Genomic DNA, 24,869 nt, shown 5'->3' with positions numbered 1-24,869 from the left:
CCCGGCCCCGCTCCGCCCGCCCCCCCTCCCACCCGGAGCCGCCCCGGTACCGGCGATTGGTTGCCGGACGGACAGACGGACACCGGCACGGACAGACGGACGGACACCGGCACGGACACCGGCACGGACAGGCGGACAGACGGACAGGGGCACCGCGCAGGGCGAGGGGCGCAGCGCAAGGGTGGTGGTGGTTTGGGGGGGGGGCGCTGGGACAGACAGACGGACGGACGGACGGACGGACAGACGGACAGACGGACAGACAGACGGGAGGAGGCAGGGGCAGGCAGGCAGGCTGGCGGACGGACGGACGGACGGACGGACAGACAGACGGACGGACGCCGGCAGGGGAAGGACAGAGGGACAGGCGCGGCCACCGGGGCAGACGCAGAGGGACGTGGGCGAAGGGGAGCGCGGGGGACAGACGGACCCCGGGGACGGACACACGGACGGGGCGCAACGCGGGCACGCGGCCGGGACTGACGGACGCTGGGGCAGGGCGACGCGTGGGGACGGACACGCGTGGGGACAGACGGACACGCTGGGGCACACGGATGGTGGGACACGGGTGGTGGGACACAGGGGCGGCAGGACGCACGGACAGCAGGACACACGGACAGCGGGACACAGGGGCAGCAGGACACAGGGGCAGCAGGACACAGGGACAGCAGGACACACGGACAGTGGGACACACGGGCAGCAGGACACACGGACAGCAGGACACAGGGACAGCGGGACACAGGGACAGCAGGACACACGGACACACGGGGCAGACACACGCCCGCACTGGGACAGACACACGGACGTGGCCATCAGGACCCGCAGGGACACGGGTCCTGCGCAGGCAGGGACAGACACACGGCCAGACCCTCGGAGCACGTGGCCACCGGGGTGCGGGGACGGCAGGACGGACGGATGCAGGGACAGACGCCCGGACAAGGCCAGGCACCAGCAGCCGGCCGCTCGGAGGGCACGGCACGAGCAAAGTCCACACGTGCTGCGCCCCGGGCCCGCTGCCCACGGGGGCAAATTCCCCTGGGGCATCGATCGCCCCCCCCCCCCCCAGCCCCCACGGGGCCCGTCCCTGCCCGCGGAGGTGACCCTGCGCCCCTCGTCCCCATTGTCCCTCGTGACTGCAGGGGGGGACGTGGCGCGGTGTCACCCCCAGGGCGGCTGCCTCGCCGATTTTGGTGGCCCAAAAGGGGACGCTGGCCTCCCCCGTGGTGGTGGCGGGGACGGGGTGGCAGCAGGAGGCCCGAGTTTCCTGCGGACTTCACGGTGGCAGGTCCCTGGATGCCCCGTGCCCCCGGGAGAGGCCGTCCTAAAAAAAAAAGGGTGAAAGATTTAGGGACAAGGAGGGGACAAGCGCTGCCCTGCACCCCGTGCCACCCCCCCCACGGGCTGGGACACTGCCATGTGGCAGCCCCTCTGGATGGGCACGGGGCCACGTCCCCGGTGTCCCCAGTGCTGCTGCAGCCCGGGGGTGTTTTTTGGGGGTGTCCCCAACCCTGTAGGGGACACAGCGGGGACAATGACCCCCCTCCAGCCAGGGTGGAACCCCCCTTGGCAAGGTGTGACACCCCCCAGAGCGGTGACGGGGACAGGGGTGACCTCTGCTCTACAGCATCGGCCACCCTGGGGGGCTGGGGGCTGTGGGGGACGAGGACACCGCGGTGGCCAACCCCGAGCTTCGCCCCCGTGCTCGGAGTGATGAATTTTGGGGCCCCCGGTGCCCGGTTCCAGCGGCCCCGGAGGCACCGTGGGGGCTTCGTGCTCTGGGGTGGGGGGAGCTGATGGACCCCGGGGTCCTGTCCCAAAGCCACCAGAGCCACCCCCCACAGGGTCTCCTCCTGGTGGCTCTCACGGGCTTGTGTCCCCAGCCTCTGCCACCCCCCCCCCCCAGCAAAGCTTCCCCAAAACCCCTCGGCAAGGGGCAGAGCCCCCCCCCAGGACACAGCCCCCGACTCCTGGGGCTGCCGGATCCGGCCCAGGGTGCTGGCTGCCAGGAGGTGGGGACAGAAATAGGGGGGGGGACGCGGTGGCAGCGCCGCAGCCGCAGCCCTAAAAGCGCGTCCCATCACTTATTCATGCCGCGGGAGGCTCCGGCAGCGGGAATTAGCTAACTAGGTCAGGCAGGAGGGGCCGCAGAGCCGCTCGCCCCCCCCCCCAATCCGGGATGCTCTGCCCGTGTCCCCCAGGCCTGTCTGGGCAGAGGAGCTGGCACCACGCGTGTCCCCAGGGCGGGAGGGGGCAGCGGGGACGGCGGCACCTCTGGGTGCTGCAGGTTCGGGACCGGACGCTGCTCTCCCCCCCCCGTGTGGCACGAGGACGGGGCAGCAGCCTGCACGCCACGCTCTCCATCGTGGTCTGGAGCTGGGGGAAAGGCACCAGGAACCCCGAAATGCTCCTAAAACCGTGTGCCCCCCCCCCCCCCGCCCTGCTCGTCCCCTGGGGGTGTCCGGCTCCGACGTCACGCAGCGCCGTTAATTATTGATGCACCAAACGCTCGCGTGCAGGCGGCCCCGCAGCACCCCGCTGCTCCGGGGGGGGGCTCGGTGGCCCCAGCCGGGCTGTCCTCGGTGCTGGGGTTCAATCCTGCGCCACCCCCAGCCTCTCCTGGAGGCGGGAGTGGTGAAATGGAGGATGCTGCGGGTGATGCTCCTGGGTTTTGGGGTACGTCTCCCCGCACGGGGTCCTCTCCTGGGGTCCCCTTGGTCGGGGGATGACGGGACATCCCCAGCCGTGCCTCCTCCCAGCTCCCCTCCCTCTCCATCCCTTCCTCCCCTGCAATTTTCCGGCCTCCTCCAAGCAACGAGGACACAAAACAGCAGCCGGGACCTCGCCCTCGTGCTGTCAGCAAATAACCGCGGCTCCCTGGGGCTGCCCGCGTGCGCTCTCGGCTCGGCCCACTTCCATTTTACTCCTCGCCGGGCTTTTACGGGAAAATCCTGCCCGGCTTCGATCCGGCCTTGCCCTGCTCGGCCTCGTCCTGGGAGCCTTGGATGCGGCCCCAGCTCGGCGGCGGGGAGGAGGCTTCAAAGCCCAGGAGCTGCTGGGGAAGGTGGAGGGGAAAGCGGCTTCAGAGCCGTGCGGCGGCGGGAGGAGAGGCTGCAAAGTCATTTTTTGGGGGGGGAATATCGGGGAGGAGAAGGTGGAATCGGGCCCAGATGCGGGGTGATAGCGCTGGGATGGATGCAGCAGGGATCTGGGGATGCTCCGGGTCCCTTGGCCACTAAGCACAGCGTCCCCTGGCCCTCGACATCCCTGAGCATCCCTGCCAGGGCGGGGATGGCGGGTGCTGGATGTGACCCAGGGCTAAAAAAACCCTCCAAGTGCATCGGGCTGAAAGCATCCCGCGGGAGGAGGAGGCTGCTTTTCGGCTCCTGGCCTGGAGGGAAGCCAGGGCACAGGCGTTACGGCGGGGACGAAACCCTTCCCCGCAGAGGAGGGGACGAAGTGGCACGGTGGCGATGCGCCGCGGGGCTTCCCTGGAAAATCGCGCTCCCAGGCGGGATAAAGCAATGGTTAATTCGGGGCTTTTATCCGCAAACGCTTGCAGGCTAAAAATATCCCTCCTCAGGGCAGCACCATTCCAGGAGAGCGCGTCCTGACGGCCCGGCTCGTTGCCTTTTTTGACGGGCTCGTGGCTTTGGTCGAGCCGCGCTGGCCGGGCTCACCGTGGGGCAGCCGTGGTGCCGCGAGGGGCAAGGAGCCGGCGAGGGCTGGGACGGGACCTGCCCCACCGCCGCTCTTTTTTTTTTTGGGTAGGAAAAGCAGCGAAGGTCAAGGGGAAGACGGGGATAAAGCCATCTTCATCCCGGAGCTCTTCCTCAGCCTCTTCGTCCACCTATCGCCCGTCTGCCTCTGTCCTACCAGGGCTGGTGGCCCACGGGCAGCGCTGGTGGCCACGATGTCCCGGCTGGAGGTGAGTGCCATCCTTCCGTGCCATCCTGTCCTTGTCCCCAGGTGCCTGTCCTTGTCCCCAGGGTCCTGTCCTTGTCCCCAGGGGCCTGTCCTTGTCCCCACGTGCCTTCAGCCCGGTGCTGGAGGAGCTGCTGGAAGGTGGTAGCGGAGCTGGGGCTGCGCGGAGAGCAAAAAGCTTTTGGGAAAGAGGCCTTTAAAAGGCCACCTCCAGCACCCGTCCTGCCTCACCGCCCGGCTTCGTGTCCCCACAGCCTGTCCCCTCTCCTCCCCGCAGCCTGTCCCCTCTGTCCCTTCTCCGTGCCGGCTCCCGGCCCCTTATCGGAGCTGCGCAGCGCTGGGGGCAGCGGGCCGGGTGCCGATTATCTCCTGCAGCTCCCTTATCGCCCCGCGGCCGCCTGCAGCTTGGCACGGCGTGCCAGCCTTCGGGGTGGCCCTCCAGCCTCCCAGGTCCTCCAGGGAGGGGAAAATCCGGCCGGAGGATGCGGAGCCGCTCGGGTGCCTCCGTGCCCCACCAGGAGCATCGCCCCCGGCATCGCCAAGCGGCTTTTTCCTCCGTGCAAAGCACCGATTCCCCTCACCCCACCGCCCCGCTCAGCACCGCTTGGCCTGGGCACATCCCCGCGGCTGGCCCCATCGCCCCCGGGGACCCCTGTCCCGGAGATGGGTGCTCTTGTCACCCCTGGGAAGGGCGCCCTGGGTGGCTCGATGGGTGCCCGGGCTATTATTAGCCACCCTCGCCCACGTAGGCAGCTCATTAAGTTTTTCCCGCTGTGGCAGCGGATGTGGGTCAACGTTTGAGGTTTCACTGTTGATTTTTTTAATTTCCTCTTCAAAACAGATGAGTTTCCTCCCAGCTCGCTGACGACAGATGCCGCCAGGGGGCCGGGCACGGCGGCGGCGGGGCGGGGGGGACGAGGCCGATGGCCCCTCGGCGGGGATAAGGCAGCGCCTCGGCGGGCTGCCCGGGTGCCCCCTGCGTGGGTGAGTGATGGAGGTGGGGGCCACCCGAGGGTGTGGGGCTGGTTTCACCCCAAAAAGGTCGGGGGGGGGGAGGGGGGAAGTGAGGGCTGGGGGGGCGGCATGGCAGAGGGGGCGGATGAGCAGGAGGTGGATGGATGTGGGTTTGGGGGGGCGGGGGTGAGGGGATGGGGGAGCTGGCGGGTGTCTGGGGGAGGTGGGTCCTGGAGCACAGAGAAACCTCCCCCCGTGCCAGGAAGGTGCTGGGGGGAGAGGGGACCGGAGGGGCTGATGGGGACCGGCGCCGGGGGTGGCACAGGATGGGGCTGGGGCGCCCCGGCACGTGGCTGGGACAAACGAGCCACGCTGGGTCCCCGATCCACGGTCCCGTGCGCCGTGGCCTCTTGCTTGGCTCTGCAAAGCCCCCGTGTCCCCCGGGGGCAGGCAGGCTGGGGGCTGGGGGCAATTATCCCCAGCTTTGGGGGGGTCGCAGCATTTCCCTGCAGCTCCCACGGGGCTGAAATGGGGAAAGCCCCGGCCACGTGCCCCCGGTCGGGCTGGATGCGGCCTTGATGAGCACCCGGCTGTGGGGTGGCTGCTCCCCGAGCCCCCAGCCGCCCCATCCCGGGGACCGATCCTGCGTGGGGTGGTCCGGGATCGATCCTGCGCACCCTGAGGTGCCCGGGGGTGACGTCCCGGCCCTGGGGGCTTCACCCGTCCTGCACCTGGCCTGGCGGGAGGAGAAATGGGGAAATGGTGACAAGGACGAGCTGCGATGCGCCCTCCCTCCTCTGGGGACTTTCGGCACTGCTGCAGCTCCGGGGGTGCATGGGGGGGGTGTGTGTGTGTGTGCCAGCGATGGCACCCACAGCTCACGTCACCCATGGGTGCAGGGGGCTTGGGGTGCCCCCGGGGATGTGGTTCGGGTGTGCAGGATGCTGCGGGGGGGCCTAAATCCAGCTGTGAGCCGTGACCCCACGGACCCTGACCCCATCCATGCCAAGGCAGGGGGTGAGGGACCGTGTGTCCCCTGGGGGTGACACGGGGGAGCAGGGCAGGAAGAAGTAGCTGGGAAACGGGGGCAGGAGCGGGATCGGAGGTGCTGTGGGAGCACCGGCCAGCCCCGACCCTATAGGGCTGGGCTGGGGATGGGATGGGGAAGCTCCTATGGGGTTTAGTGGGGAGCGGACGTCGCTCCCCAGCAGGGTCGTACCAGGCTCTGGAGATCTTCATTGTCTGTCCCAGAGGGTGCCGGGCCCCGGCGCAGCTCCGTGCGCCTTATCGCAGCCCCTGCAGCTCTTCCGTCCGCTCGCACAGCTCCCGGCACCGTGGGTCCCCCAGCACCCATGGGCCCCGGGGGCGATGCCTGAGCACCCCTGCAGCGGGATCGCTCCCCAGTAAGGACGGGCAGCAGGTATGGGGTTGGAGACAGGGTCTTCGCTTCCTGCTGTCCCCGCTCCTAAAAGGCAAAAATCCCAAAGGGGGCCCTGAAAGATTACGGAGCTGTGCGACGCGGCCACGCCAAGGGGTGATGCTGGGACCTGGGGATGCCTTGTGGGGCGAGGAGGGATGCGGGGTGCACCCACAGAGCCCCCTGTGGCACCCACGGCCTGATGCTGGAGGAGGAGACCCCCCAGGCCCCATCCTCAGGGCTCTCCTGTCCCCGCAGGGTCTCCTGCCCCCCGCCCGGGAGAGCCCCGGCCCGCCTGGAGCTGCCATGGAGGGCGCCTCGGTGCTCAGCCCGTCCTCGTGGGAGAAGCGGCGCGCCTGGGTCAGGCAGAGCCGCTGCTGGCGGACCACGGTGGTGGAGGAGGAGGCGGCCGCTGCCATGCAGGACGTCCCCGAGCTGCAGCCCCCCCACCTGGACGACGTCTTCCTTGAAGGTTCGGGGCGCGCCGGCAGGCGAGCGCACGCGCCAACAGGGAACCTGCGCGCGGGACTTGCTCGTGAATGCCCGTGCGTGCGTGCAAAGGCATCTGTGAGCACGTGCACGGGTGTGGCGTGCCCGTGGGCACTTGCACGCGGACGCGCACGCTTCCCGGGGCTGGGCAGCGCCGCTCGGCACCGCGCCGAGCCGGTGACCGCAGCGCAGGGGGGTCCCTCGTGCTCGGCTCGTGCTGCTTTATCTCACCGGGCCTCTCTGCTCCCCGCAGGAAGCTCCTCCAGCAAGATAGAGACGTGGCTGCAGCACTGCGGGTGAGCTGCTGGGGCTGCAGGGCACACGCTGCCTCCCCCCTGCCTCCCCCCCCCCCGGGGGGGTTTCTGCACCCCTCGGCACCGTCCCCGTGAGCCCCAGGGGTGTGGGACGATGCCGGCGCCCGCGGCTCGCGCCTGGCCCTTGCTGGAAGTGGCACAGGAGCCGCAGGCACGTGTGTGCCTGGGAGGGGGGGGGGGACAGCGGTGTTCCCCCCCCCCACTCCCTGCTCGCCCCCGCACAGGAAACGCAGATGGCACCCGGCCCCGGCGCTGCCACCGTCCCTGCGGGGAGCGGGTCCCCACGCCTGGCGTCACCAGGAAAACCCCGGCCGGCTTCGGCTTCCCCCGTTGGGCTGGGCAAGAGGGGCGGCAGCGGGGTTCCCAAAAAAAAAACCCACCTCAAAGCTGGGGTCCCCTGGGTGCTCGGCATCCCCCCCCCACCCCCGGTGCCATGCTGCCACCTGCAAGCCGAGCCACCAGCGCGTCATCCTCCCCAGCTTCGTCCCTGTCCCCCAGCGCTTGTCCCACCCTGCTCAGGACCCTTCCCAGACTCAGCCCCCCCCGGGATCGGGGATGGGCAGCACCAGTGGGGGCTAACCGGGGGTCTGCTCTGGGCTCAGGTCATCCGTGGAGGTGCTGCCGGAGGAGCTGGGCTTGCTGGGACCCTACGGTACGTGGGGTTTGGGGTGGGCAGCCCGGGCGCGGCACGGATGGGGAGGAGGGTGGTGGTCCCCGCGTGTCCCCAGAGCCCCCCCCCGGCTCACGGCCGCGCTGTCTTGCAGGCTGCGGGAGCAGCGGCGCCAGCTTCGAGGACGATCTGACGCTGGGAGCTGAAGGTAGCGGCCACCCCTGGGCTGTCCCCTCCTGCGGTGTCACTGTCCCCAAGGGGCAGAGCATCCCCGGGGGATGCAGGGGACAAAAACCGGATGGTTTTGGTTTGGGCACGGTCAGGCTGGGGCTGGCTGCCCGTCCCCAAGCCCTGCATCCACTGGGGCTGTGACCACAGCCAGCGAGGTGTCACTGCAGCACGGCTGGCAGGCGGGGGGACCTGTCCCCAGCCCCCCGCAATGCCCCACGTCGCTCCCCAGCACCTCTCTGCTTCCCTTTTCCAGCTCTTCTGCTACCGGGGAATGACAAAGCCACCGGCAGGTGAGAGCTGGGTCCCATCCCTCTGCACCCTGCTGGGCTGTCCCCAGGGCTGTCGGGTTGTCCCCAGGGCTGTCGCGTTGTCCCCAGGCATGGGACAGGCTGTGACACCCCCTGGCATCTCCCCCCCCCAGGGCTCTGCGGGGCAAGCAGCTCAACCTGGGGCACAGCATGGCATCCAGCGCCCTCTCCAGCGTCACCAACAAGACCAGCTCCAGGTAGGGGCTCCCCGACGGGGGTGCTGGGCCCCCCCCCACCCCGTGACACCTGTCCCCGTGGCGCTGAGCCGGGGCCATCCCCTCCGCAGCATCTCCGAGGTGCTGGAGTGGCGGCAGGCGGACGCCGAGGAAATCCTCTACAACCTGGGCTTCGTGCAGAGCGAGCCGGGCGCCGTGGCTCGCATCCCCGCGCGCTTCTTCTCGGCGCCCTCGCAGGCCAAGGGCATCGACTTCCAGCTCTTCCTGAAGGCCCAGGTGCGGCGCATGGAGATGGAGGACCCCTGCCTGATGCTGGCCAGTGAGTGACACCCGGGTCCCCAAGCTTGTTGGGGGGGGGGGGAACAATGACGTGGGGAGCTGCGCTTGCCCACCCCCCTAGAGCCGGGGTTTATCCGCCACGCTGTGCTTTGCTCCATGGGGATGGTGGCAAAGACGCTCTCGTGCCTCAGTTTCCCCCCTCCCCGTGCCATCTGGGGAGGCCACCCCATCTCTGCTGCAGCCCCCTGAGCACCCCTCACCCCCTGAGCGCCCCCCCTTTGCCTCCTCCTTCCCCCTCTCCCCCCCCCCAGGTCGCTTCCAGCAGGTCCAAGCTCTGGCCGCCACAGCCGACGCGTTCTTCTGCCTCTACTCCTACGTCTCCAAGACCCCCGTGCAGCGCATCTCCCCCTCGCGCCTCGCCTGGGCCGACCCCGACGTCCCCGATATCCGCGTCTCCCCCGCCCAGCCCGCCGTCCTCTCGCCCGGGGACCGCCTGAAGAAGGCCGTGGCCAAAATGTGCCTGTACACGGCCCCCCGCGCCGGGGACAGCCCGCGGGGGGCCGGCGCCCTGGGCAGGGTGGTGCAGGAGGTGCTGGAGCGGGCCAGGGAGGAGAGGTTTCGCTTCGACCCCCCCGATGGCGAGCGTGGGGAAAGGGACATTGGCGGGGTGCCCCTGGGGACGCACGGAGCCCCGGGGTCTCCGCCGGCACCCCCGTGGCCGGAGCGGGGTGTCCCCAAGTGTCACCGGCAGCCGGGGCTGTCCCCAAGGCTGGCCCCAGAGGGGATGGAGCCTGCCGAGGAGCGTCCCCATTGCCTGAGCCCTTTGGCGGGGTGTCTGCCGTGGGCTGGGGGTGCTCCGTGCCCCGTGGGGACAGGACAGGGGGGCGCAGAGGACAGGCAGCTGTGGGCGGACGTCGCCTCGTCCCCAGCTCCGTGCGCCGTGGCCACCCATGGCGGGTGGGTGTGCGCCACCCCCGAGCAGCCGGGAGCCGAGGGGGACTCCGGTTTTGGCTCCAGCCCCTGGGGGACCTCCCCCGGGAGGAAGGAAGGGGCCCAGCCCCCCGGCGAGCCCCTGGACTCCTGCGGGGCATCGTCCCCTTGGTCCCACCAGCCAAGAGATGGAGGCCAACGGGCCCGGCGGAGCAGGGGACGGCACCGGGAGGGTGACCCAAGGGACACCAGATGGTGGCAGGGGGATGCACCGGGGCTGCAGCCCCCCGGGAAGGCTCCGGCGGTGGGGGGGCTCTCCCCCCATCATCCCAGCTGGGCAGAGAGGCGCTGCGGGGAGGCCCCGGACTCCTTCGAGATGGAAGAGGTGAGGGGCAGCGGGGGGCTGGGGAGGGGGTGAGGGGAGCGGCGCGGGGCTGCCGGGGGGACGAGGAGCTGGCGAGGAGGCCGTGGAGCAGCAGAGGCGGTGGCGGCGGTTTGGGGGCTGAAGGATTTAGAGCCTCTCGCACGATGGAGCGTCCTTGCACGCCCCCAGCCATGCTCACGCTCGTGCACGGAAGCGTGTCAGTGCACACTCAGAAGTGCATGCCCCGGGTGCACGTGCACGGATGCACCTTGGCGTGGGTGCGCATGCATGCACAGGTGCACCTTTGCACAAGCACACGCGTGTGCTCACACGCACGCACGCCCTTGCACATGCGCTCCAGCCCCCTCCCCCCCCCCCTTTGCGCAACCTCTCCCCGAGCCCCGGCCTCTCCGTGCAGGTGCCGAGTGCTGGCGAGGACGACGGCGATGCCCACGAGGAAGCCGGCTGCTTCTTCCCTCCCTCCCTGCGGGTCCGGAGAAGTAAGTCGGGGGGCTTTCCTCCAGGGGGGCAGGGGGTCACAAGGCGGGGGGGGGCGCAGAGGTGCTCAGGAGCTGGGGGCTTCCTCCGGCACCGCTGCCAGCGCGCCCCCTCCCCGCGCTCCAGGCTTGATGCTGCAGGGGTGCAGCGGCCACTCCGACAGCAGCGGCTTCGTGGAGGAGCCGCTGCCCGAGCAGACGCCATGAGACCCCCGAGGGACCCGCCCCTGCTCACCCCCACCGTGGTGCCAGCACCGGCCGGGAGCCGCCGACAGATGCACGAGGGATTTTGCCCCCCCGGGTTTCGGATCCCGGAGCCCGTCCTCAGCCGAGGGCTGAGCACCGCGTGGACACGTCTGGGTGTGAGCGTGCGTGCACGTGTGTGTGTGTGTGTGCGCACCCCGTGGTTGTGCTGCACCAGGAACCTCTCGACTCAGGACTTTCACCCCCCAACAGCACCAGCATGCCCCCGAACCTTGCCCTGTTTTCACTGGGGCTTCACTAGCACTTTGGAAACGCTCTGCTCCCCGGGCGCGTGTAACACTAGGATGGGGGTTTGCCGGGGCAGAGCCCACAGCACACTGGAAATAAAGTTCCCCAAGGGATCGGGCTGTGGCCTTGCCTTGCTGGGGGGGGGGGACCGAGGACACAGATGAGGGTTGTGTGAAGCTCCTGGCGCGTGCAGAGCTGGAGGAGGTGCTGGGCTTTGGCACAACTCGAGCAGCGGGCGCTGCTCGGCGTTTGTTTTGCTCTCCATCCTTTCTCAGCCCTCCCGAGCCTCCCTCCCGTTTCCTTATCTGGCTGCTTTATGGCTCGGGGCCTGTGCTTCGTCTTCCTGCCGCCTTATCTGCGAAGCTTTGCTGTTCTTCCTCACCTCGCCGCGGTGCCCTGCAGCTCCCTTAACCCCTCCCGTGCTGAATAACGGGGGGCGGCCTCGGCACCTCCCGTGGCCACGTCCCCAACAGGGGGTCCCCTTTTCGTCCCCTGGTTTGGTGGCAACCGACCCCAGCTCCCTGCCCCGTCTCACCTAGGGCCACCTCTCCGTCCCCACCGGGTCCCAGCCAGTGTCCCCCCGTGTCCCCATGGGCCACCAGTGGCCGTGCTGCCCCCCCCGCCCCCAAATGTGGGGACAGAAGCACGGCGCCTGCGGTCGGCACCGCCCCGCCTCTGGGTGCCGCGCGGTGGGGAGGAGGAGGAGGAGGAAGGCCCCAGCCCCAGGGCAGCAGCGTTTGGATTAACGGGGAGGGAAAGTCCGGGTGGAAAAATAACCCCCAGCACTTCCTGGTGGAGAGCAGCCAAGGGTGGGATTATCCCGGATTAACCACGCAGCCCCTCCGGGACCCAGCCTGGTTCCCACCGCCGCTGTGCCCTGGGTGCCGCGGGTGCTGCTCAGGGGGGTCCGCACGGGACCCCCAAAGCTGGAGGCTCGCGGGGGTGTGCGAAGGGGCTGGGACCCCCACCGTGACCTGCAGGCACCTTCCCAGTCCCCTCGCCCTGCCTGGTCCTGGTTCCTTGGCTGGAGAGAGGAAGAAATCCTTGTCACTCGGGCAGGTCAAGGACGGGGCCGTGCAAAGGGTCCCGAAAAAGCCTGGAGGGGGCTCAGGGGTGGGCTGTGCCCCTCTGGGGACACCCACGGCCAGTTTCATCCCAACCATCGGTCACACTGGACTGGGACCAGGGCGAAAACCAGCGCCCAGCACCAAGGAGCTGCTGGGAACAAGCCCCTCGCAGTGGGGACTGGGCAGGGGACGATGTCTTCATCCAGCTTTGTTCTTTTTCCAAGAGAAAAAGAGCCTCGGCCTCGTTAAATTTCAAGCAAATGATCAAGTCCTCGGTGCTTTTGAGACCTCAGCCTGGGGTTTTGGGGCCGTGATGAATTAATCCAGTGGGATTCAGGGTCTTGTAAATGATGTCTTAAACGTGAGTGGTTATTTTTGTACCGGAGTAGTGAGGAGTGATGGGGGGAGAGGATCCGGGGGGGGTCTCCCGTCCAGACCCTGCCTGATTCGAGGCACACGGGGACGTGGCCTCTGGTCCCAGCTCCAGGGAGATTTTTCTTCCTGCCCACCCAGGACAGACCCAGGCTGCCCGAGCATCTCCTGGGCATCCTCCCACCGACCCCAGACCTGCTCGCTTTGCCACCACGATTTTTTTTTCCCAGCTCCACCCGAATTGTTTTCCTGCGGCTCCAGCCCAGCTCTCCGGGAGGGCTGGAAGCACTCGGGTGAATCCCGAGCGTGAGCGCTGCCCGTGCCGGCACCGTGGCGGGGCCACGCTCGGCTGCCTTCGCCCTCGCAAAGACGTGAGGACGAAGCTGATCCGGGCGCACAAAGCATCGCGGGTGGGAGAGGGCACGGCACGAATCCCTCCTGGGTGGTGTTTGCGTGCGGAGCGGCGGGGGGAGAAAATTCAGCCTTGGGTTTTGCATTTCTGCCTCTGCCCTTCCCCACGGCCCCGTCGTTTGCCTCCCTGCGGGGCTCCTCATTCCTCCCTGTGCACACCCCCGTGGGCAGAAAACCCCACTCCAGGCGGTGAGGATGCTCTGGGTGTCCCCAAAATCAGAGGGGGTGATTCTCTGCCCTGCTCAGCGCCAAAATGGGGAGCCGGGGCTGGACCAGGAGGGTGCTCCCGCAGCGTCCCCGTCCCACAGCATCCCCGTCCCAGAGCACCCCAGTCCCGCTGCCGCCTGCATCCCCCACAGAGCCACCCCACACTTTTATCCCTGCATTTCCCCACCTTTGATGCATTTGATGCCCCATTTTGCCCCTTTTTTTTGCCTCTTTTTCATCCAGCGGTAAAAAAGAACAAGTGCTCCCAGTTACTGGGGGATACTGGAGCGTACTGGGAGGGGTATGGTGTGTACTGGGGAGGTATGGAGTGTACTGGGAGGGGTATGGTGTGTACTGGGGGGGTATGGAGTGTACTGGGAGGGGTATGGAGTGTACTGGGAGGGGTATGGGGTGTACTGGGGGGGTATGGGGTGTACTGGGAGGGGTATGGGGTGTACTGGGAGGGGTATGGAGTGTACTGGGAGGGGTACGGGGTGTACTGGGAGGGGTACAGGGTGTACTGGGGGGGTATGGGGTGTACTGGGCGGGTATGGGGTGTACTGGGAGGGGTACAGGGTGTACTGGGAGGGGTATGGGGTGTACTGGGGGAGTATGGGGTGTACTGGTAGGGGTATAGGGTGTACTGGGAGGGGTATGGGGTGTACTGGGAGGGGTACGGGGTGTACTGGGGGGGTATGGGGTGTACTGGGTGGGCATGGGGTGTACTGGGAGGGGTACGGGGTGTACTGGGGGGGTATGGGGTGTACTGGGCGGGTATGGGGTGTACTGGGAGGGGTAGGGAGTGTACTGGGAGGGGTATGGGGTGTACTGGGAGGGGTATGGGGTGCACTGGGGGGGTATGGGGTGTACTGGGGGGGTATGGGGTGTACTGGGAGGGGTATGGGGTGTACTGGGGGGGTATGGGGTGTACTGGGAGGGGTATGGGGTGTATTGGGAGGGGTACGGGGTGTACTGGGAGGGGTATGGGGTGTACTGGGTGGGTATGGGGTGTACTGGGAGGGGTATGGGGTGTACTGGGGGGGTGTGGATGGGAGCCACCCAACCTGCCCAGCCTTCGGGCACCGCTCCAGCACGTGGAGCCCAGGGGGACGGGGACCGGCCGCGGTTTGGCTGGGGCTGGCGGCTCCCGGAGGGGCTGCGGGGCTGATCCGGGCTAATCCTGCGCTGGCCCCGCGCCCGGGCGGGGGCACCTTCCCCCAGCCAGCCCCCCCCCCCCCCCCCCGGCCCCCCAGCCCCGCCGACCGGTGCCCGCTGCCTTCATAAGGGACGGGGCCCAGCCTGGGCTCGTCACCCCTGGGCTGCCACCCCCCGACACCCCCGGGGACGATGAAGCTCTGGGCTCTCCTGGCGCTGGCAGGGCTCGCCTGCAGCCTGGCTGCTGGCCGTGAGTAGGGCAGGTCCCCCCGGGGGGGGGGTCCTGGGGGGGGGGGGGGCAGGAAGGGGATGAGGTGTCCCCAAGGGGCTGGCACGGGGGGCTCTGTCCCCATCCTGACCCCACAAGGGGGTCGGTGACAACCCCTCTCTCTTCCACCCGCAGTGCCGACCGACGTGACGCCTTCCGCGGGCACCGGTGAGCTTGGGGGGGTTTGGGGGGGGTTCCTGTGTGGGGACCTGAGCGGGGGGGGGTCCTGAGGGACCTGAGGGGGGGTCCTGAGTGGGGACCCCACTCCCCAGGGGGTGCTGCTGGCTGGGCTGCAAGGCGCAGAGCATCCGGACCCTGCTCCTGGGGGTGGCTTCTCCCTTCTCTGCGGGCGGCTTCTGCCTTTTTCTGGGGGTGGGCTCACTCCTGGCAGCCCCCACATCCCCCCCCCACCATCCAGGCACGGTGCCAGGGGCTCTGTTCCCCCCCCCAAAAAAAAAACCCACAAGAAGCAGCAGCTCCAGGGCTGGAGCAGCTTCTTTTTGCCAGGGTACAAATTGGGGTGCTGCGGGGGGGGGGCAAGGAGCCCTGGAGCAGCACCAGGGCACCCCGGAGACCCCCCCCCCTCTCCCCCCGCAGATGCCGAGGGAAGGGACCGGGCTTCCGAAGGAGCGCTGGTGGACGCCACCGACCTGCTGGAGCGCCTCCTGAGGTCCCTGGGGGACACCCTGGCGGGGGCCGTGCAGCTGATTTTTGGGGGCAAAAAGGGTGAGAACGGACCCGGGGCGGGAGGGTTTTTGGGGGGGGGGGGGGTTGGGGGGGCTGTGGCATGGTGCTGAGGGGCACCTGCAGCTCCTCCCGCGCCCCGCTGCCGGCTCTCACCTCTCTGTTTTGCCTCCTGCAGATGGATAGCGGGTGGCCAGCGGGGTAAGTGTTGTCCCCCGAAGCGGTGGCCTCGCTTGGGGACGTTGGGGACACGGGGCCCTGGCCCAGGGCTCTGCATGGTGCCCGCTGCAGCCCCCTGAGGACCTGCCAAAAAGGAGGAATCGCCCCGAGGCAGAGCTGCAATAAAGCCATCCCCTAACCGCTCCCTGTCCCGTCCTGCCTGCTGCTTGCTGCGGGATCGGGACACGGCCCAGCTGTGTCCTGGCTCGGGGCACGATCCTGCTGCCGGGGGGGGGCACAGCTGGTTTTGGGGGGGGGATGGAGAACCCTGGCCCCACCGCCTGGCCACGGACCCCTTCTGGTGCCTAAATGGGGTGGCGGAGCCCTGGGGACCTTTCTGCTTCACCAAAGCCAAGGTGCTCCCGGGATGCACCCCCCCCAACCCCACAGTCACGGTCTGCGGTCCTTCTCCATCCCGGAGACCCCCTCACTGCTCCCCATGCCTGCTGTGCCCAGCGGTGCCTTCAGGCCCTACAAAAACAGACCCCGAGACCCCATCCCGCAGGACTTCTCTGCCCCCAAGCTCTCCATCGCCTCGGGTGCCGGGTGCTCTGCTCACCACCTCCCCCCTCCCCATCACCCATCGCTCCGGGGCCTTTCTTGGGGTCCGGAGGGTGCAGCAGGTCACCTCCATCCCCTGCTCCATCCCACAGCACGGTTTTGGGGGGACCCACCGGGATCCGGGTGCTGGGGTCCCACGGGAGCATCCTGTGCCCCCCCAGGAGGGGACCTTGGCCGCGACCCTGTGCTTGCTGGGCTCCGCTCAGGGCCGTGGTGCCTCCAGGCGACCCCACTGCCTGTAGGTCCCTCCCCAGCCCCCCAAAGGGCTCAGCTCTGCCCCCCCGTGCTGGTGGGGCTGGATGGGGTGGGGGTCTGGGAGCATCCGCGAGGAGGACCCGGTGCTCGGGGGGGGGGGCAGCAGCTCCAGCCCCCGGGCTCGGACCCGTTCCCGGAGCCAGCTTGGCCGATCCCTTGTGGTCCCATCCCCGACGCCGTGCCAGGATCCCTCCTACCCGGATGCCCCCTGGGTTGTTTCCCTTCCCGGAATTCCCCCCTCATTAGCGGAGTTCGTTAATTCCCCGGGGGCTCTTCCCACCCCTTTGTGCGGGGGGGAGCGGGGATGGCGCAGGGCTCTCTTGGTGTCCCCAAGGCAGAGGGACGAGGACGCTTTGGGGCGTCCCGGTGCTGGCAGGGCTGGGAGTGAGGAGGGCTGGTGGCTTTTGGGGACAGGGGGTGACACGGGGTGGCCAGGGGGGTGCGTGGGGGCAGGCTGAGCTCCCCAGCCCTGGCACGGGCTGGCACCCCCTTGTTTCACCCCTTCCCTTCGCTCAGCAGCCGGGGGGTGGTGGGGAAGCCCCCGGGGGCAGGGCTGCGGTCCCAATCCCCTTCCCACCGCGCTGGCCCCTTTGCTTTCCCACTGCAGCCCCTCCACCACCTCCAGGAGCACTCGCGCACGGCCCCCAAAACAGCTCCTGCCGTGCGCAAAGGGGTTCTGGGGCAGGATGAGACCGAGATGAGTTAAACGGGCTGAGGCTGAGATGAGCTGAGTGGGATGAGGCCAGGATGAGCCGAGTGGGCTGAGATGGAGATGAGTCGAGTGGGATGAGATGGAGATGAGTCGAGTGCTTGTGATGCACGGCACAAATCCACCCCGGGCTTCCACTCCCAGGGCCGGGCTCATCGCGGCAGCGCGGGCACCGGTCCCGGTGTTCTGCCCCCAGATTTCGTTTTCCCAGCTCTTTCCCTGCTGCTGCTCCTTCCCCGTCCGAAATTAAGCCCCAGCCGTGCCGCTGAGCCTTCTGCTTGCTTCGCGGCAGCCTCACGTGGGGGTCCCGGGGTGCCAAATGTGCGGCTTTGCCCCAAATGCATCAGCCTCGGGCCGGGGGATGCCTGGTGGCCGTGAGGATGATGACGGCAGCGCCGTGGGATGATGCTGATCTCCCCGGGGTGGGGGCAGAAGCTCTGAGAAGACGAGGAGCACTGCCCTGGGGGGCCACGGATCTGCCCCGGAGCACGGGAGATATGGGGTGGTGGTGGGGAGGGCCCAGCTCCGTGGGATGTGGGCTTTAGGTGTACCCCCGAGACCCCAAAACAGGGAACCAGGCTGATAGACCAGTGTTAACACCAAAAACCAGTGACTTCTGGTGTCCCAGACCAACAAACCAGTGCGTTCTGGTGTCCCAGACCAAAACCCAGTGCCTGCTGATGGCCCAGACCAACAAACCAGTGCCTGCTGGTGGCCTAGTCCAATAAACTGGTGCCTGCTGGTGGCCCAGACCAACAAACCAGTGCCTGCCAGTGTCCCAGCCCAAGGATCCAGCGGGAAGAGCATCGTGGACCTGCTGGGCTTTGCTTCAGCTTGGAGGACGGACCAAACGCGGGTGCTCACGAGCAGCCCATCGCAAAGCCTTTCCCTCACCGGTGTCACGATGCCCTAAGAGATGCCAAGCAATATGTGATTTTCCCCAAAGCAGAATTTTTTTCCAGGAAAAAAAACAACACCTCTCCTGGCCAAGCAGCCTGCAGCAGACGAAGTCTTGCCCCCGCTCGAGGAGCTGCCTCCTACCACCACCAGCTCCAGCGGTGCCGACGATCGCGCCGCCGCCTCCCTCCTGGCACTTCTGGGCAGCTTTTGGAGAGAACTGAGCAATTTTCACGCTTGGGCACGCTTCCACGGGGGCAAGGTGTGTGCCGTGCCGCCACGCAGGACGGCTCTCGTGGCAAAGCCCAGCTCTGAGCCGGCCGAGGAAGGCGCAGGGGGTGGCTCAATGTATGCAGCGACAACCGCAGAAGCAGCAGCAGCAGCTCCCACCTCCGAGCTTGCCGCCGCAGGTGAGAGAAATCTCATTTTGAAAAACACGTCTTTTTTTTTTTTTTTAGTTTTTTTATTTATTTTTTTTTTCCTTGGGAGAAGGCTCGGCACGGGGCTGCTGGGAGCTGCCGCAGAGTGGGATGTCCTCCGGGAGACGGCACAAGTTCTTCCTGACAGCTCCTCGCCGCGTAATTGTTCCCCGAGGTGGGTTTTTGTGTTATTAGCGGCGGATTTCGCCCGGGATGGAGCGAAGCTTCAATTAGACGGCGGCTGACAGAGCCCTCGTGGTTTTGTGCCGGGCGGTGTAATCCGGCGTGAAAGGCTGGCCCCTGTTTGCATACTGCACAAAGGAGCGTGCCTGCACGAGGCATGGCATTGTCCCAAAAACCTGGGGATTGACCCCAAAAAAGGGAGCTGTTTTCGACACGCAGCCCCTGAGCCTGGAGCTTGGTGGGGGACCCTCGGTGCCCTGGGGAGCTCGGGGTGACGGGGTCGGGACACCGAGGTGGTGGCACCCGGTGGCAGAGCAATGCTGGGGACGGCAGGATGTCACCGCCTGGGAGGTGCTGTCCCCAACTGTCCCCAGTGCGCGAACTGGGGGACACTGGGGGTTACTGGAGCCGGGGACCACCCTGCATCCACCACGAGAGGGTGCAGGAGCTGCATCTCCTCGCCTGAATTCACCCCCAGCACCCCCGGCAGCCCCAGCACAGGGCTTCGAGGCTCCCTGGTGCCCTTTTCCTGGCCCTGAAGCAGTGATGGGTACGGCCACAGCCCGGCACGGGGGGGTCTTTGCCCCCATCCCTTTGCAGAGCATCGGGACGTGGCCCAGGACATCTCCCCAGGAGCTCCCTGGATGCGGTTTCCAAGCTGGGGTTGATTTGGGGAGCCACGGAGCGGCAGCCCTTAGCGGACCCATTTCTAATTAGCTCATCAGCTAATGAACGGATTTGCTTGTAAAATTCTCAAACGCACAATGAGCCGTCCTCTCCCTTCGGGGAGCAGCAGCGGGGATGCTCCGCGGCCACCCCCAGCCAACGTCCCCCTCCTGTGCCCTCCAGCAGCCCGGAAAATCGCCCTTGGCCGGCTCCAGGTGCCCGCAGAGGGGCCTGGGCTCCTCTTCCCCGGGGCTGCTTTCCTCCGAGCCGCACAGGACCAGGAGATCTTCACGCCTGGCCGCTGACTGGGTCCGGGCCAGCTGGACCGGGGCGGGGGGGGGACCGTGGTTGTTCCCGGGGGCCGCTGCGGGGCTGCTCGGGGAGGCAGCTGGGCCAGGAGGCTGCCAAGCGGGCAGAGAGCGCCGAGCCGTGCCCGCAGCGCAACATCTGGGGCCCGCGGTGGCCGGCCAGGCAGCAGCGTCGCCGCCTGTGCCAAGGCAGCCTCCTCTTCCTCCTCCTCTTCCTCCTCCTCTTCTTCCTTCTCCTCCTCTTCCTCCTCCTCTTCGCCCTCCGGAGTCCAGCCAGGGCAGGGGGCTGCGGCCCCTGGGGATGTGGGGACAGGCTCTGTGCTGGGGTGAATCTGGCCCCTGGAGGCAGGAGCACCGCGCAGGGCCACCGCTGCTGCCAGGCTGTGTCCTTTTATTCCCACCGTGGCGGTTTTAAGGGCTCAGAAGTGCCTCAGACAGCGGGGAGAAGCCCTGGGGCCGTCGCTGGGTTGCACCCAGGGCCGTGCCCCCACGCACAAGCCAACGCCGACCCCAAATTTCTGGGCACTGGCGCCGTGTGCTGTCCCACGTCCTGCCCACCCCCGGCTGTCCCGCAGCTCCTGCAGCGGGGGGTGCTGAGCCTGGGGACCCCCGCGCCCAGCAGCGCCCCGGATCTGGGGTGGGGAGCACCCCAGCGTGGGAAGAGGAGCCCCGCGGGGCTGGCAGGCTGCTGAGATTTCTTACCAGCAGATGTCAGCTCCCGCCCGGGGATGCGCGCCCGGCTCCGGCTGCAGCTCGGCGCACTCGTGCTGCGGGGCCGTGGCTCTCCCGTGGGTCGAGACATGCTGTGGATTCTCCGTGCCGCTGCCTTCACCTCTTTCTCCTCCTCCAGGAGCTCTTTTTTTGACATCCAGCTCGGCTCCGTCCGGGGTCACGCAAGGCAATGCGCCCTGACCAAAATTACCGTGTGAAGGGGAAGGATTGGGTGCTGTGCTGAGCATCCCGGGGCAGTTTTGGGGCAGGAAAAGGAGAAAAAAGGGGTGAGGGAGCTGCTGGCTGCAGCCTGGGCCGTGCCCCTGCTCCAGGAGGGCCAAAGCTGCTGGAAAGCGATGGAGCGGGGCTGGATGCAGCCCCCAGCCCCCTGTGCTCCTGCTCACCCCAGCACCCAGCACCTGGCCCCAGCACCCAGCACCCACCTCCATCAGCGGCTTGGGGCTGCACCCTGTTTGTGGGAAGCCTTCTGGGGACCCTTTTCTGGGCAGGGTGCTTGGCAGTGCGCCCCCTTTTCCTTTCCAGAGGGCTCACGCAATGGGGTCCTGGGGTCCTGGGGTGGTGCTGAGTGGGATTGCACCGGGTTACGGCACGGCAGGGGCGCCGCTCGCTGTCCCCTGCGTGCGACGTCTGCCCATCCCCGTGTCCCCAGCTTGGGGGTGTCCCCGAGCCCTGCTCTCCGAGGCTCGGCAGCGCAGGATGCCCGTTCCCTGCCAGCTCCACAGGGCCGCGGGCGGCGCGTGTGGGATTTCCCAGCTGTGCCATCAGGCGTCCTGCAGGGAGCCAAGAGCGGAGCGAGCCAGCAACCGCGCTGGCCCCGAGCCCCTTGTGCTCCCCGGGGGACAGCGGGGCTGGGTGCTGAGCCCAGCTGTGCCCCACGGCCCAGCTGGGCGCTCGAGCAGCATCCCACCCCCGGCTGCGCACTGTCTGGGAGGCTGCTCGGGGGAAACTGAGGCAGGGAGCCGTGAGAAAAGCTCAGCCCGGGCCATCTCCGGAGCCCTGCACGGCATCGGGACGGGCTGGGTGCCCACAAGCGTGGGGCTCTCCTCGTCCCAGTGCTGGGGGGGGGGGGGGGCTGCAGCGAGGGATGGGGATGCCACTGGTCCCCCGAGAGCATCCCCAGCATCTGACACCTCCCAAGCACCCCGGATGGTCCCTTCTCCTCCAGCCAGCAGCCACCGCGCGGTGACAACCCCTGCGGCCAGCCGGACCTGGCGTGGGGCCACCAGGGTGCTTGGGAGCACCCCAGGGCCAAGCTGGGGGGGGGGGACACCCCTTTGTCATGCAGAGCGTCCCCCCACCCCCCCACCCCGCCACCTCGCCCCGGTGCCACCATCGCTCAATTTGACAACCACGGGTCAGCGAGCGCCGGCCGCGCCTGGGCGCCCCCCCCCCCACCTCCGCCGCAGCCCAGCCGGGCCCCCCAGCCCCTGATTTCTCTTTAATTGCATTCCCCAATGTCATGCAAATCAGGCGGCCCCGGCGCAGCTGCCGGGATTAAATTAGACCCCGTTAATACGCGGTAATTGCGTTTCCGCACGGGCCCAGGAATTCCAGCCCCGGTGGCGGGGCGGTGGGCAGCGGGGGCCGGGGCGCCGGTGGGCTTTCACAATATTTACTCTGGCAATTACCCTCCCTTCCAGGCCACGGCCCCTCCGGAGCAATCAGATTACGGGATGGAGAGAAGAGCTGGGCGCTGGGCAGGGGTGCTGGGGGCTGGTCCTGGTCCTGGGCGCACCGGTGGGACAAGGGGACGGGGCTTTTGTCCTCCCCGGGCCCCCCCACCATCCTGCTCTGAGCGCTTGGGGTGGTGGCTTTGCCCCCTGTCTGGTGCTCGGGATGGGGGCAGCGTTAAGGTAGAGCCCCCCCAGACCCAGCCCTAGCTCCTCCTGCAGCAGCAGGACCTGCTCCAGGTCCCCCCCAAATTCTCCAGCCCCGCAGGTCGGCTCCTTTGGGATCGTGGCTTTCCCAACGGGGGTCGCGGGCAGCCCGGTGGTGTGGAGAAGGTGGGGGCGACGCGGACGAGCCCAGGACCTGTCACCTCCTCTCCAGATGTCATGGGGATGGTGAAGTCACCCCACGGGAGCTCAGAGGGAAACTGAGGCTCGGGACGATCGGGGGTGGAGGGGGACAGGGTGGGGACACGCGGTGCCAAGCCGTGCCACCAGCCCCTGGGGAAAGGAGACGTGGGCAGCGGGAGGGATGGGATGAGACGTGGGGGGACCTGCAGGGGGTGCGGGGGGGGGGCTGCTGGAGGTGGGAACCCCCAGGTGATGGGAAGGGTGTGTGTGTGGGGGGGGTGAGGACACGTGGGATGAGGAGAAGAGGGATGGAGGACCCCCGGGAAGGATGCTGGGGGTGAGAGAACACGTGGGGTGGGAGGGCTCGGGGCGGGGGGGGGACACAGCTGGGCACAGGTTGGCTCCAGGGACCATTAGGACCCCCCCCCTGCTTTGCCAGGGGCTGGATTCTTCACCCCCTGCCCCTCTCCTCCCCGCGCCCAGCAGGCGAAGTCCCCACGGCCCCGTGCAATATAAATGGTAATGCCCGGCGCAGCTGCCCTCCCCTCCCGGCACCCACCCGGGATGGGACGGGACGGGACGGCACAAGGGGGGATGGGGGGGGGCTTCACCCCCCCCCTCCACCTCACCCCCCCCCCCCCCCCCATGCACACCGAGGACCCCACCCCGGCGCTCCCAGGGGCTCGCTGGCGACAGGAGCGGGACGAGGGGAACATCTTGCGAGAGCGGTCCCTGGGGTTGTCGGGGGGGGGGGGGTGATCCCCCATAAGCGAACAGATGCCAAGCCCCCCGCACAATGGGATTAGCGTGCGGCACGTGGCCGGCCTTGAAAGGCAGCGGGGCCGGCAGACAATGCGGCCGGCCTGCGCTCGAGGGTCACCCAGGCGCTGGGGGGGGGCCACCGGCGGCCCTGAGCACGGGGACGTCACCGTGTGTCCCCCCCCCCGGCGGTGCCCGCCGCCCCTTTTGTGGGGCCGAACCTGTTGGAGCCATCTGTCAGGGAGGGGACGGCGGCGCGGGGCAGTGGCAACAGGCAGATTTATTGGTCGCAAGCTGTTCCCCCTGCCCGGCCCAGCCCGGCGCTGGGAAGTAAGCCATGAAGCCGCTAATGAATTAATTAGTATTCCCCGTAATCCCAGGCTGCCAAGGACGTGATGGCGAGCGCTCGCAATTAATGCGGAGGGTCCTCCGCGCGTCGGAGCGCCCATCGAGCGGCGATGGGCAATGGGCCCGGCAACAGAGGGTGGCTTTTGGGGTGCCACCCCCCGGCCAGGGGGAGAGCGAGGAGCCCAGTAACTGAATGGTTTGTACTGGGGAGCAATGGGGGAGAGGGGAGAAGCGGTGCTGGGGGAGGCGCTCCCTGCCCCAGTGCCTGTCCGGGGCAGATGAGATCCGTGCAGGGCTCCCTGGCTCTCTCCTCCTTAATTAATCTGTTTTTGTGTTTTATTATTATTATTATTATTTCTCTCCATAAGCCCCTCTCGCCGTCCGGAGCTGGAGGCAGAAGCCCCGGGCCCCTTCTCTCTCTTGTCTGAGCAGCAGCGAGCTCAGACGGGCCCCTTCTGGCCGCACCAGCAATTAATTACTCCCCCTCGCACTCTCATTACAGCCGGGAGGGAAACGCGGCCCCCCCGCGCCCACCCCGAGCACCTGTGTCAGAGCCGACGTCACCCAGGGCCACCCCGAGCTCCGTTGCTCATGCAGCGCCCGGCCGAGGAGGACACCCAAGGGTGAGCCCCCGGGTGGGTGCTGCGGGAGAAAGGGACGGCCTCGGGTCGCTGCCATGTCCCGCACGGCTGTGCCCTGTTGGATGGGGAGAGTGGGGCAGGGTCTGCCCGGGTGCTGGGCAAACTGGGGAGGTCCTCCAGGGGTGCTCATCCGGGGGTGCTTGTCCAGGGGGTGCTCATTTGGGGTTGTTCAATAGGGGTGACCATCCCGGGGTCCTTATCTGGGGGTGCTCATCCAGGGGTGCCATCCTGGGGTGCTTATTTGGGGGTGCCCATCCAGGGGCCCTTATCTGGGGGTGCCCATCCAGGGGTGCCATCCTGGGATGCTTATTTGGGGGTTCTCATCCAAGGGTGTTCTTCTGGTGGTGACCATCTCGGGGTGCCCATCCAGAGGTGCTCATCTGGGGGTGCTCATCTGGGGCTGTTCAGTTGGGGGTGCCCATCTGGGTGTGCTCATCCAGAGGGGGTGCTCATCTGGGGGGTGCTCATCCAAGGTGTTCTTCTGGGGGTGCCCATCTGGGGGTGCCCACCCAGGGGTGCCCATCTTCAGGTGCTCATGCAGAGGTGCTGGTCTGGGGGGTGCTCATCTCAGGGGTGCATTTTTAAGGGTGCCCGTCTGGAGGCACCCATCTGGAGGGGCCCATCCAGGGGAGCTCAACCAGAGGTGCTCATCTGGGGGTGCTCGTCTTGGGGTGCCCATCTGGAGGCACCCATCTGGACATACCCATCTGGAGGTACCCACCCACAGAAGCCCACCCTGGGGTGCTCTTCCAAGGGAGCTCACCCTGGCGACACCCACCCTGGGGAGAGAGCCCACCCTGGGGACCCCACCCACGTCCCCACCCCAGGCTGCTCACCCACAAACACCCACCCAGGGATGCTCAGGGACCACGGGAGCCCCCCGGGGAGCACCCACCCGGGGGGCGCCGGGGGTTGCCGTCGGGGTCCCGGGGGAGGGGGGCAGCGGGAGGAGCCGGGCTCGGTCACCTCCCCCCGAAGGAGGAGCCACCGGGGGGAGCCGCGGCCGTGCAG

At 68.0% G+C, this 24,869-nt stretch overlaps 1 protein-coding gene across 2 annotated transcripts; it reads left to right on the top strand.

Moving 5' to 3' along the window:
• Positions 1–2,563: 2,563 nt before the first annotated feature.
• TESPA1 (thymocyte expressed, positive selection associated 1) lies at positions 2,564–11,092 on the top strand. 2 transcript variants are annotated; one of them, XM_066985596.1, is made up of 12 exons: positions 2,564–3,922; positions 4,760–4,902; positions 6,548–6,761; positions 7,032–7,074; positions 7,695–7,744; positions 7,857–7,910; positions 8,163–8,223; positions 8,355–8,438; positions 8,528–8,736; positions 9,008–10,011; positions 10,409–10,490; positions 10,615–11,092. In XM_066985596.1, exons 3-12 carry the CDS (start codon positions 6,596–6,598, stop codon positions 10,692–10,694), a joined length of 1,833 nt encoding a protein of 610 aa, XP_066841697.1. In that variant the 5' UTR covers positions 2,564–3,922; positions 4,760–4,902; positions 6,548–6,595; the 3' UTR covers positions 10,695–11,092. The 2 variants fall into 2 exon arrangements, with proteins under 2 accessions (XP_066841697.1, XP_066841699.1); XM_066985598.1 differs by having other exon boundaries at positions 2,567–3,922; positions 8,187–8,223.
• Positions 11,093–24,869: the final 13,777 nt, after the last annotated feature.

The sequence above is a fragment of the Anser cygnoides genome, chromosome 32 (genome assembly GCF_040182565.1).
Source record: "Anser cygnoides isolate HZ-2024a breed goose chromosome 32, Taihu_goose_T2T_genome, whole genome shotgun sequence".
Lineage (NCBI taxonomy): Eukaryota > Metazoa > Chordata > Aves > Anseriformes > Anatidae > Anser > Anser cygnoides.
This window is presented reverse-complemented; position numbering and strand designations above follow the sequence as displayed.